Source organism: Crocodylus siamensis, chromosome 4, assembly GCF_052110815.1.
Source record: "Crocodylus siamensis isolate JL-2025a chromosome 4, ASM5211081v1, whole genome shotgun sequence".
Lineage (NCBI taxonomy): Eukaryota > Metazoa > Chordata > Crocodylia > Crocodylidae > Crocodylus > Crocodylus siamensis.
Genome location: NC_143398.1, coordinates 26655202 through 26668494, shown reverse-complemented (window position 1 = coordinate 26668494; position 13293 = coordinate 26655202). Strand labels below are relative to the sequence as shown.

Below are 13293 nucleotides of genomic sequence, written 5' to 3'. Positions count from 1 at the left end.
CTTTTTTATGGAAGGGGAAATGAACACATTAACCAAATGAAGTAATTTTTTAGTAAACAATATACTGGGTGGTCAAAATATGATCTTTTCTTTTCATTGTGCACACATGGCTGAATTTTTCTCTGGCTTTTCCATTTCAGACACAAAATATTAGCAATAGACTCTACTTGAGATGCTCATTACATTTAATCTCCATGCTGAAATTTAGACTGTAGAAGAAGTGGATGTGGCTTAACATTTTTCTAATTAAAAAAGCAAATTAATAAAACAAAATTAATAAATTAGTTTCAAAGCAATCTGATGCCTACTTCATTCCCATTAATGATAGTAGAAGTCATGTGACTAAATCTTCTTTTAATACTTTGGACATTTGCTCTTCAGGGTATGAGATGCAGTAGCAAAGCAATGAAAGTTAGTGTTTTCAGTCACTTACCTTCAGTGGGGTATCCATGAATTTATGATGACTCCCCAATAATTAGATTCTGTACATGGAAAATCTATACACTGGCTGGGTTCGCCACTCTGTTGTAACCCATTGCTGCTTGGGTGAGCAGGGGTCAGGGACACCTTGTGCACCATGCTTGGGGCCAGAGTGAGGAGGCAGAGGTGGTGGAAGAGTTGTAGTGGAGGGCAGGTGGGGGATAAGCAAGTAGCGAGGCAGAGGCAGCAGCTGTAGATGTATCTTCGTCCCTTGTGGATGCAGCTCCAGCAGCTGCCTGCCTTGCCCCGGCCCCGCCCCCACTCCCCTTGTACTTGAATTCAAGTCTTTCCTGTTCATTATATAGAAAGGAAAAACATGACTCAGTATCTGGTTAAAAAGTCATTTTGAGGGACCTATTCAGATCATGATTTCATGAAAATAGTGAAATCAGGCAGTCTCTGTGAAATTTGTGGAACCCCCCTACCCCCCAAATAAAAAACTTGCTAAAAATAAAATTTTGACTCCCAGAACTCCTGGCCGCGCAGCCTAGCACAAAGGCAAGCAGGCAAGGTGGCTACCACTCCCATCCCTAGCTGCTGATTGGCTAAAAGGTCTGCCTGTCATGTGGCCCTGCCCCTCCACTAATCAGCAGCATGGGGTAGGACTGTGTGATTGACAGCTCTCAGCCAGTCAGTGGCAAGGGGCGGGCCCATATGATAAATAGTCCTCTCCACCAATCAGCAGCCGGGGGCAGTGTTACCAGGACCCCTTGGTCAGTCAGAGGCCCACCACCATAAGCCTGTCAAAACGGTGGCCGGCCTCACAATCTGCCTGCAAAATCAATCCACCACTACCTCAAGTTGAGTAAACCCCTAGTCATTTGAAAAGTCAGGACCCTATTATAACCACCTTTAGTCTCCAATCCATGTTGAATTCTAGATTAGTGTTAACACAAATGTGCAAAATATGGTTTCTGAATAAATTATATTTGGATTTTTATTTAGTTCCTTCTAGCCAAGAATCTCAAAGCCCCTTATAAACTTATGAAATACTGCAAATAACAATTAACTGAACAAGTTGATGAGCTGTTATAAAATTCTTGCCCTAAATGCAGTTTTACAGATATTCAAAGTGTATATGGTAGTGCAGATATTGATTATTTTAGTGAGAATAAGGTTTTATTGTCCCTTTCAAATGGTGCTCAGATGAACGAGAAGCAAGTATCTGCTTTTCATTTACCCTAAGTTTTTAACTTAATGCCAAATAAAACTAAACTGCATATATAGATAAAACATATGATTTCATATGTTTAATGATTTTTTTTCAATAACAGCACAGACAACATTATGCACAAAACTACTAATGGCTGATGAAAATGCTGATACATATTGTAAAAAGTTGTAGAAAAATTTTTACAAAAATGTAGCTAATGTGTCTGTGTGTATTAGTTGCTAGGTCAGATTCCAAATGTTTACTCATGTATTTGTGTCCTGACTTAACTACAAGAGTATGCCTAAGTGGTTCCAAGTTTGGGACCTAAAACATCAGCTTGAACACTGAAATGACTATGTCCATAATGCCGTGTCTTACGCCCAGGCTGCTTGTGACTTGCTGCGGAGAATAATACGCATCTTGTATCTCAGTAAGAGACTTCAAGGACAGCTGCAAGGAGGAAGCAGAGAGATAACAAAAGCTGCACAGAGTCTCAATGAACTTGGTGAGTCCTTCTTCCTGTTTTAGTAGTACTGTACTTTGGTTTTGTGTTCATGTGAAACACAGTTTCAGGTTTTTGTTTTTCTCTTTGAAGCATCACTGTTTACTTTTTGTGATCTGAATGAAGAGACCAAATAGACAAGTCATCAGTCCCCTACCTGTTTTATTTTTTTCACGCGACTAAATGCCCACATCCAGTTAAATTACATACAGATTTTGTGGTAGTACTATTAACTGATGGAGAAGGCTTTGTTTAGGGTAGTTGATATCTTATCAAACCTCTGTTTATATGAAATCTTCAGAGAGAGGAAGTTGATTATTTAATAGTCATGTTCATTCCTTGGAAGCCATCATTCCATTGGGTTTACACTGAAGTATTGAGCTAACTTGAATATCAGAAATAGTTTAGATCAGGGCTGGGCAATTATTTGGGCTGGAGGGCCACTTAGGGAGTTTTGGTGAACTGATGAGCCCAGGGTGGAGCTGGGATCATAGGGCGGTGATGGTGTGGGGCAGGGGCCTGGGACAGAGCCACAATCTGCTCCCAGCATAGCCCTCTCTGTCACTGACCCGTGATCCCAACCCCACCTGCCTTTCCTGTTCCCAGATAGCACTCCTTGCCCATGACCCCATCCCATTTGTCTGGATGAGTGTGCTTTGCCCATGGGGGTCCTGGGCTGGCCTTCATGGAGTCCTCACCCGCCTGCCCGCTCCATTTGCCCACCCCCATGGGTGTGGGGTAGATGGGCCAAGTTGCCTGGGCAGCAGGGCCAGCCAGGTTCAGTTGCAGCAGCAATACCAGCAGAAGGAGCTGCTGTTGCCAGGAAGCTGAGTCCAGCTGCTGCATTATCCCAGCAGGGTGGTGGGACCATTTGCACACACCATGGCCTGGGCTTCTTCTGCACCTGGGTTGGGCAGGACCCAGGGATAAAATCTCTTGGTGGGCTGGATCTGGCCCTCTGGCCATATTTTGCCCGCCCTGGTCTAGATGCAGTAGCATGGAGTTCAGCCTAAGCTAATTTACCTTGTTTCTTATCATTCACAAGTATCTGTGCTTTGCAGCAGACAGTGTAAGATATCAATGCATGGTTATGGAAAAGGACAAAAGTCTGTTTTTTGTTTGTTTGTTGTTTTTTTTAAAAGAACCAGAATGTATATAGCTCAATATATTATTTACTGTACAACCAATAGAAGGATGACTTCTAAACAAGCTAAACCAGGCATGTCTACACTGCACCCTAAGTCCTCCAGAGCTCTGGTTTAACTATTGTATATAAAATCTTACCAGCTGTTATTTCTGCTCTGATTTAATGGTATTCAAATTTCAGCTTCTAAAAATAGAATGTGGGAGAACTGAACTGTCAAACATTCAGAATGATCCTAAGGTTTATTGTACATATTTGTCACTGCTGATCTTTTCATACTATGTAATCAAAAAATTATTAGATCAAGATTTAGTCCTTTCATAATTAACAGATGCTATGATGCAAATGAAAAGTGTGTTGATTTATTAGTAGATCAATTGGACAAAAGTGCACAAACATCATCCCTAATGTTCCAAGTTAAATCAAGGAAGGTATTGTCTTTCCAGTGTACCTTTCCTTTCCCCACTAACCCCCTCCCCCCCTCAGACTTTTAATGATATAACTTTTTCAAGCAATTAGGGTTAAGTTCAACTATTATTGGTACTAATGCTAATGCATAATGGACTCTTACTTGGTTTTCAAAACTGGTTACGTCTGAGATGGTTTATACCAGTGAGGACCTGACCAGTTTTGAGCTCTCTGTCTTTGAGGTGCTTGGGATGTATTGCTCACCTTTTTTGTTTACTAATTTAAATGAATCTCCATCTGCATTCATGGAGGTGTTGCAGTTTTCAAGCTTTTTGTTGTAGAATTACAATCTACCACCAGTGCTTATGAAAGTCTGTTAAGAATTTAAATGTAGAAACTTGGTTTGTGTGTGCTGATTAAGTGCTATGAGTCTCATCCTTTACTCAGCTCAAATCCTGGCTCTATTTGAGAAAAGTTTCAGGATTTCACTGTAAATGTTTAACATTTATTACAGTGCAGTACATTTTCCTTTGCCCTAGAACAGGGGTCAGCAACTTTTTAGAATGATGGTCTAGCACTTGTGACCTGGCCACCCTTGTAACCTGCTTGTCCCCTCCTCAGTGCTCCAGCCATCCCTGCTCCCAGCTGTGTGTCAGGGCCTGGTTACCCCTACCCCTCTGGTGCAGCCATTGCTTACCAAATACCACCATGGCCAATGCCAACAGAGAATGGCTAATTTGGTGGCAGGGGTGAGTGGGGCTGCAAGGGGCATGAAAGACTAACCCTCAACACAGAGCATCAGAGAGGGCATCAGCAGGCAGTTTGAGAATGTATCCACTTTAAGGGGCTGGTGTGCATGCTGCTGTTTTGTTGCTGATTTTCACTATCCTGCTACTTCTACCTGCACTTCAGCAGGATGAATCCAAGCTTCTGACGGGTTTTTTGGTTTGTGTCAAGGTTTTTTTTCCTGCCATACCATTAACATCTTTACTTTGAATTTGTGATCAAACTTATCTTTCATGGAAATTTTTAGCTGGTTGTGATTTAAAGAAAAATACTGTACATGAGATGGTAGTGGGAAGGACGTAGCAAGAAAATCAAATTTAAAATGTTTTGTCGGAAGACATAGATACCATGGGTTTTATAATTTACAGGGTATTTTCTCTTTGAAGAGGTATTTTTAAAATTCTAGTTTTCTGTAATGATTTGAAGCTGAGCATTGTATTAAGAGCTATGGTTTTATGATGGAGGCTTTTGTATCAATACCATACTTAAAACTTTATTGACATTTGCATGTAAATGAGTTTGAAGTTCCTTTTTTCAAAACGTTTGTGTCTGACTTTTAATCTCCAAATTTGGCATATAACATTATCTATGCAGCTTCTGTAGTTGAAACAATCTCTAACTTTTTTTAGAGGAAATATTTTATAATGCTTCCGTTTAAGAAACTGATATAGTTTTATTCTTTATTTCCTTGGGTTCCTTAAACCAAATAAACAAAGCTGGTGAGCTCTCTTATGCCAATTCCTAGGTGACATTTAAATTATGTGAATCTTATTAAAGTGTGCAGCTATCTTTAAAAAAACCAAAAAAACTCATGGTGTGCTCATGTTTTAGACCAAGGGTACCCTGACTGTAGCTTTTTGGTGCTATTTTAATACAGATGTTCAATAACAAGTTGAAAAAGCAGTCAGATAGAAACAGATCTTACGAACTGAACTAGTATAATGCATATATAGGGTGTCATTTTCCCTCAACCAACCAGAGTAGTTCTCCAGATACAAAAAAATATAATAAATTCCCTGTTATTTTGTGAGTATAAAAATTCCTGTCTTTGACTGTGGCCATTAACCAATCAGATAAAGGGTCTTAAAACTCCTGAACTGGACAGCTATGGAACAATGTGCCTGTGGACAGGGTATTTTATCCAATCAATTAATTAATTGTTAACTTATGCCCTCAAGTATAGGGATTTATATCTCTTGTTGTTTCAAACATAACTTGTTGTTTCTCATGACCTGTATCAATTCTAATTTTTTCTGTCATCTTAAATTGTTGGGCTCAGTGTTGTGTAACAGTGAGAAAAATTAGTATAAAACAAATAATATATTTGTCTGTATGGCACTATGTACGTATTAAACATTTAAATAAACTGTCACAGCAGCTAGAATTCTACTGGTCTATGAAAATATCCTTTTTTGGCTTCTTGCACACACACATTGCTGCAGGGTAGTTCTGATTGCCATTTTCTCCTCCTTAAGGAAGAGGAGTGGGGCATAGATATGACTATGACTATTCTTTGTAGGTGTTTTTCAGGCAGTATGGAAGACCAGGTAGGAAAACACCTGGTGAATCCTTTCAAAGGTAAAGCAGAGACTACTTTGTCCAGTATATGGTTTGCTCTTTCCCTGGACTTGGGTTTATTACTTAGACTTCCCAGAGGCCTATAATAAGGTTTTGTACAGGAGGATGCTGAATAATCATTGAGTGGGTGTGTCTGCATGTTCATTTATGTGCAGTAGTTACTGCACATTTAGTTTAGTATTTGTTAAATGAAGTACTAACTAAATGCCTGACGCATGGTTTTTTTTGTGATGCTTACTGCGCAGTAGCCTAATAACACTGCTGAGTAGTGTATTAGCATGGTTTTTGACTGGCATGCTACTTCACAGTGCTATTATGCTACTGCACAGTAAACACCTCATATAGACATGCCCAGTAAGAGGCAAAATGTTGTACATCAAAAAACTAGCTAAGAGGCAGAAGGCACATGTTGGGATGAACTAGTAAATTTTCACCATAGCAGGGATTAACAGCAGGGGATCTCAAGTCTCTGTGCTAGTTCTTATGCTGTTTAGTATTGGGGATGGGAGTGAGTAGTAAGCTAGAAGAACCGCAAGTGACAGTTATTTAAGCTAATCATAACCAAAGAGGACTTGAGGAACTTCAGAGAAAACTGGGTGAATTGGCTGCATGATAGTAAATCAAGTTTAGTGCTGATGATAAATGTACAGTGTTTTTGTGTTGGAGAGAAAAAAAATTGCATCACTTAGAATCATAAATCAATTTTAACTTGAAAAAAGGACTTTGACATCATTGCAGGCAGTCACTGAAGATCTTTGCTCAATGTGGAAACAAGATGTTAGGATACACAAGGAATGGGAGAAGGCTCTAATGTTTTTATAGAAATTGATAGTGAGGTCTTGTCATGGGGGCTCCTGCTTAAGCCCCCTGACCCTTATGCTGTCTCTCTGAGTGCCTCTGGAAGACAGCCCAAGGTGTGGGTTCTAGTGATGGCAAGCCCTCGCATCTTGGACTCTGAGACACCCAGACTTTGTCACAGTAGCCCTTTTTATCTCTGGGCTACCCTGTGTACCAGTAAACTACAGGTAGCTCAGCTCAGGATGAAGACTTCACCTTTTAAGGGTAGGAGTGCAACCAGAAGTAAATTGTAGTATGTCAGGCAGGCTTTCTAAAACAAGACAGGATTTAGTGGGTAGCTAAAAGGCAAGAGGTAGAGTCTTTGAATCAGAATAGCTAAGGCTGTATACATACCTTCACGTATCTGGGAGAAGTCTTGCAGGTTTATCCTCCTGGTAGAGAGACGTACCTAGAGTCGTGGGTACAGACATTGAAATGCTGAGGCCCTGAAGAGTAGAAAGCTTGCAGTGCTGACATTGTGCATCTGAGGGGAGGAACCCTGTGCACACATCTTAGTGTGCTTTGCTGACTTGCTTAGTTTTCCTGGTGAAAGGTGGCAAGAGTGCATAGGTTAGCCCTGATTGGCTGACCTGGACTGCCCGTGGTCAACCTGTGTTTCCTTGCAGCACAATGTGGGGATTGTTAAGGAGGCATATTCTGCTCCTTGCTGGAGTAACATAGTCCAGTGAGCAACACACTGTCTCCTGGGAGAGGGTAGAGGGATGCTGAAGACTGTTTACTTCTGAGAGAAGCTACAGCATGTACAGACTTTTGCTCTCCCTGAAATAATTTAATGTGGGAACAGCCAGGACTATTTTTCTCCTGGAGAGGCCATTTTTACTGTGGGAGGGAAAGCCTGAACATCTGTATACTGCTAGTTTCTCCTGGGAGAGAAGCTGCTCTCCCAGGAGAAACTGACTGTCTGTATAAGGTTAAGTCAGTGCTTCCCAAACTTTTCCTCAGTGTGACCCCATTTATGACCCCATTTCCTTAGCATGGCCTCTCACTCCCAACCCACAGCCCCCCACAACCCTAGGTGCCCCTCACCACCTGCAGCCCCCTGCCCCTCCACCCCCCAGAAGTTTCCAGGCCCTGGGCACCACCTGCAGGAGGGAGTAGCTGCTGTGGCTGGACCAGAGTGCAGAGCCCAGTTTCCACACTCTCCCTTCTTTCCCTCCTTTGTGGGCAGCACTGCCAGAGTGGAGCCTATGGGTGGGAGAGGATGCAGGTTGCCTGCTGCAGGCTTTGGGCTCTCCACCCTGCTGCCCTACCCCCAGGGGCTTCGTGGCTTAGTGGGCCATGCGCTGCCATGGCTGCCAAGCTGAGGTGCTCCCCTACTCACCCAGTAGCAGCATGGGCACAACTCTGGGCCACTGCTGCAGCTATACTTCATGTAGGAACCCACAGCGGTGTGCACTTCTTCTCACAATTGGTTCCACCCACTGGGCCTCAGAGGTGGCTGCTGCCTGGAGCTGGTGCAGCCTGGCTGCATCCCTGCACCCTGCCGAATTTATGTACAGAAGGAACATCTGGGCACACACAGGACTGGGAAATTACTTTGCAAGGACAGTTTGAAAAAGAGATTTAAAAAGAGGGACATAGCTTGGACCCCAGCAACAGAAATCTCAGGGGGCACGTTTATCATGACTCGAAGAAACTTATGCCAGCAATGACATGACTAGCCCAGGCACTTGGAAGCAAAGTTACCATAGCAAATGTATTGTGTTCCAAAGAATGAAGTTCCCTGTAGTTATAGTACTGATGCAGCCTTGACTGTTAGTCCTATGAAAAGTGCTCTTTGGTTTTTCAATATATTTCTCTTACCCAGCCCCAAAGAGAATTTTTGATGTTCTTCCTAGTTTTATGACAACTTCCAGTTTTAATTCAGCATGGAGGAGAATAAAATTATTATGCAAATTCCATGAAAAGATCAGGTGCTTTATTGGGAACAGACAACTTTGAAACTAGAACTCTTCAAAGATATGCAAAGTTAGCAAAAACTCAAGGCACTTGCTGTTACTGGGTTGATAAAATAAAACCACAGATTTACCCAAGCAAGAGTACTCTCATTGTTTTTATTACCTGCCAAAAAAACCTTCCTGTGCACAAATAAAAAACTCATTGATGTGTTTTTGTTTGTTTTCCTTAGCTCTTGTTATTGCCTTTTTGTTTTTTGTTTTTTAACTAAATGTCTTTATGTTAAATATACCTCATGGAAGCTGTCTGTTCAGAAACCATGGCTAATAACATGCTGGAGTCTTTGGTGATCATGATGAATTTCAATTGGTGCAGTGGTACAGACCTCTCCTTATCACTCTTGCAGATGGAATCATAGATAAAGAAACTCCTGAAAGTCCTTTATCTGAAGTTCACCTGTCTGACCTAAGTACTTTTTTGTTCCATGTACTCATACATGACTAACGTTTAAATTAACTTCAGAATGGGGTATCTTAAAACTGCAGCTTTGCAGAATTCACCCCTAAAACCTATTGTCTGAAAATCATTTGGGCTGAGGAACTGAATATCATAGGAGGGATACTACTAGACATCTGGAGGCAGATGCCATATTGCTAAATTCTTACTATTGCCTGCAGATTAGGTTCTGAGTTCTCAGCCAGCTGATCCTATTTATTTGAAAGAATACCAAATTATTTTGCAGAATCTTTTTGGAGTGGAGATGAAGAGTTCTTTGTTTGTCAAGTCACTAAGCATTATCTGCCAGGATTCAAGCAACAAATGAATAATTAAGAACTAATTTATTTTGTTGCAGATTTAATCAGTGAAAGGGCTAACATCTCTAATTATTTTTGTGTACACGTGTATGCATGTCCCCACACACACAGGTCAGGTTTTTTGTTCTTACTTGGTATCTTTAAAAAAATAAAATAAAATAAGATGATGTGTACTAAGTTTAGCTTCACATTGCACTATATATATATATATGTATGTAAAATAATATTATTTTTAGCAGTGAGCTTTTATACCTAGTTGGTAATTTGTACTAATTGTCTCAGTTTCCCATATAAATCTATTTAAAAATTATAATTAAACATAACTATTGCTTTCACAGTGCACACTATTAATTTAGTATTCAAAGTAGTGTAAGTAATCATTGCCTAAAATGCACAGTAGACCCATTATATAGTGATTGCTGATAGGCTTGAATACTGTGATATTTTCATTCAAGTTAAATGGTATTATTCTGAAAATATAAGATGCTGAACAAAAATTTCAGTTAAAATTTAATATTTGCTATGGCTTTGGATTGAGGTATTACTAAATTCTTGATGGTCAGTTTTTAGAGAATGAAAAGAAATGCAATAAATGTGCTTGAATAGCTTTCATAAACATTGGAAATTCTGTATTTTAGTTTTCCATTTTTTTTTTCCACATTCAGCAATGCATTTAATTTGTAGCTGTTATTTATTGCAGGAGAAACTTCTTAAAATACATAGGTGCAGATCTGGTTTTAAGCTTGCTTGATCCAGAGAGTAGCTAATTCAAGGAAGGTCTGTGTCACTAACAAATCTTTGAGCAGAATGAGGTAGTTAGCCATGTTAGTCTGAAGTCAGGCAGCAGGCAGGGTAGAGGTGTGCTTTATAGATTAACTGGATTGGGGATGCATAAGCTTTTGTAAGTAATAGCTCACTTCGAAGTGAGCTCTTACTTATGAAAGTTTGCACACAGCCTAGAGGAATGGAAGAACAGGTTGGGGATTATTTAGAGAAGCTTTCACGTTAGTAGGGCCAGATGGGATGCACCCAAGGGTATGAAGGAATTGGATACGGTAATTTCAGAGCCATTGGCTTTCCTCGTTCAGAACTTGTGGGTGTCAGGTGAGGTCCTGGCTGACTAGAAAAGGACAAACATATGACCCATCTTTTAAGAAAGGAAAGAAGGAGGATCCAGGGAATTACAGATCAATCAGCTTGACCTTGATACCTGGAAAGCTCATGGAGCAGGTGCTCAGAAAATCTGTTGTGAAGCACCCATATTCTGAAAGTAAAATCATTGGACAACAGACTACAACACGCACTTTTAATCCAACTACCTCTGAAATATTGTACTTGCCTAGCTTTTAAGTCAATCTTCCTATTTTTGTATAGAAACTCTATTAGGTTTGACTGCTTTGTTACTGATTTTTATTTTTTTACTTTCAATTTTATGTTATATGGTAGCAAGAAAGTACAGTATTTCAGGAAAAGTGAATAGCAACTTGCTTTATAGAACCCAGTTCAGTATTTGTATAACTAAATGACTCACTATAGCAAAGTTTAGATCTTAAATACTACTATAGACACCAGGAGCATGTCCAGACAAGCATGCACGTGTGGTTTGCAGCACTGCAGACCCATGTGTGAGGCCGCAAACCTCACGTGCCACACTTGCAGGCATTCATGACACTGGTAATTTACAGTGCGGTGGGGTCTTTTGATGCCAGGATATCCAAATGTCAAAAAAACATGCGCCAGAAAAAAGCAAGGTGGTACACATGGTAGGAGTGTGTGCCAGCAAAAACCAGCCAGGTTCTGCACACCTAGATCCACTGCTGCTGGAGCCCTGGGAGACCCCCATGTAAGGCTGCTGAAGGTATCCAAGGTACTTGCCCCAGTCTCCTCTACCCCACTCAGGGCAACTTGCCATATGCCAGAGTGCGCATGCAGGGGCGTTCCTGGGGACAACTAGCAATGGCACAAATATGCGCCATTCCTAGTTGTTCCAGGAGAGCACATGTTCCTACTTGTGGAGATGCACCCCAGGTGTCTTAAATTACACAGCCAAACTTTACCGATTTGACAATACTGTTGTCATTGATTTTGCAATAGGCAACAGTTTTGACCTAGAATTAATTAATTTATTAGTGTAATAGGACACAAATGTACTTTATTTAACCTTAGACATGTTTTTCTCCTTTTCCAGCAATTTTTATACTGTCCATTAATCCTCAGTCAAATGAGAAACTGATTAAGACTAAATAGATAAGAGATGATACAAATATTAATTATTTTGAAATAGTCCATGCTAGTGTTCAGTCTTTTTAGCTACTGAGTTTCAAATAACTGACTTTGGGTTCATAATTCCAAAGCATTCTAAATGTTAGCTGGTGTTTTGTGAAATATCACATGCGATACCCATTAAACAATTAAACATATTTTTCAAAGCCATGTGTAACCAGGCTGCGATGTCTAGAAATTAGTTTTCTTCATGCAATTGTAGGAAATGAATATAGGTGTAACTATGAGGGGAGATTTTCTTCATGTCTAGTGTCCTCTAAACAGCCATAAGTATATTTCCAAATTTGCTAGATCTAGTGAATTACTAAACCATTACTCTCATTAGTGAGAAGTTACGATGTCTGTTTTCAGCAGGATTAACTCTGAGTTCTTACAGGAGCTTTGAAACATTTATTATTTCCTATAACCCAGTGTATACAATTGGGTTTTAAACCCAAATATTAAGACCTTATCAGAGGTACTGCTAGTCAAATTTTAAAACAGGATGTAATAGTCCACGTTGTTACTAAATCTCTGTATGGTCTATCTAGTAAAGTAACTGTTGATGTCCCATTTGTAGAACTGCGTGACAGAATGTTCTTTCCTTCCCCTCCCCACTTCTCTTCCCTCCTCTTGTTCCTGGCTTGTCTGGATAACTGTGGCACAGTTGCCTCTCAGTGAGGTGCCTGACTTTCCAACTCTGGTTGCTACTGCTTCATTATTATTGCTATTATTATTATTACAAGAACACCTAAATTTTAGTTGTGGAGCCAGATGCTCACTGTGCTGTAGAAATACAGACTGAAATCTGGGACTTCAGAAATCATGCAATTTATTTGCTTGTGTTCATGGAGAAGACTTTACTGAGGAAATGGCAACAGAAATGGATTAGAAAAGAACTAGGAAAAAGATGTTATGGGATAGGAAGAGATGAATTTAGCTCTGAAGGATGGTTGACAACACTAGCAGGTAATGGCACCTGTTGTTAAGTCACAGCATGTCTAGTTTGCCTTTAAACTTTGCCATGTCCTATGCTGTCCTGAGACATCAAACACTAGTAGTGCTTACATTGGCAAGTCTCCATGGGTTATTATGACAGCATTGCCATGTGTCTATTACAGTATCTTGGATGTGCATCAACAGTGGTCTCTGTGATGTGGGACCATTGGAGAAAACATGCAAATAAATATGTGGGATTGTAGGGTGGCCTCATATGAAAGTGTGGGAAAGACTGAAAAGTAGGGGTTGGAAATATTTAAAGAGGAAATGCACTCAAATGAGAAGCGGAGAAAGTGGAGGAGATGAAGGGAAAAGAGGAAAGAGAAACTCTTAACTATTTACTGAAAGTAAAATGATACAAAGTTTAATTTTAAAGGTGGAAGTTTATGAATTTCTTTTGGCAACTGATGCA

The 13293-nt window shown here is 40.3% G+C and overlaps 1 protein-coding gene across 1 annotated transcript in view; it reads left to right on the top strand.

Annotated features, from left to right (window-relative positions):
* COG5 (component of oligomeric golgi complex 5) overlaps positions 1 to 13293 on the top strand; it is a 354414-nt gene that overhangs the window by 28714 nt on the left and 312407 nt on the right. The window contains exon 6 of the mRNA XM_090042028.1: positions 2018 to 2138. Within this exon, the coding sequence (XP_089898154.1) occupies positions 2018 to 2138 (121 nt within the window). The remainder of the gene's footprint in view (positions 1 to 2017; positions 2139 to 13293) is intronic.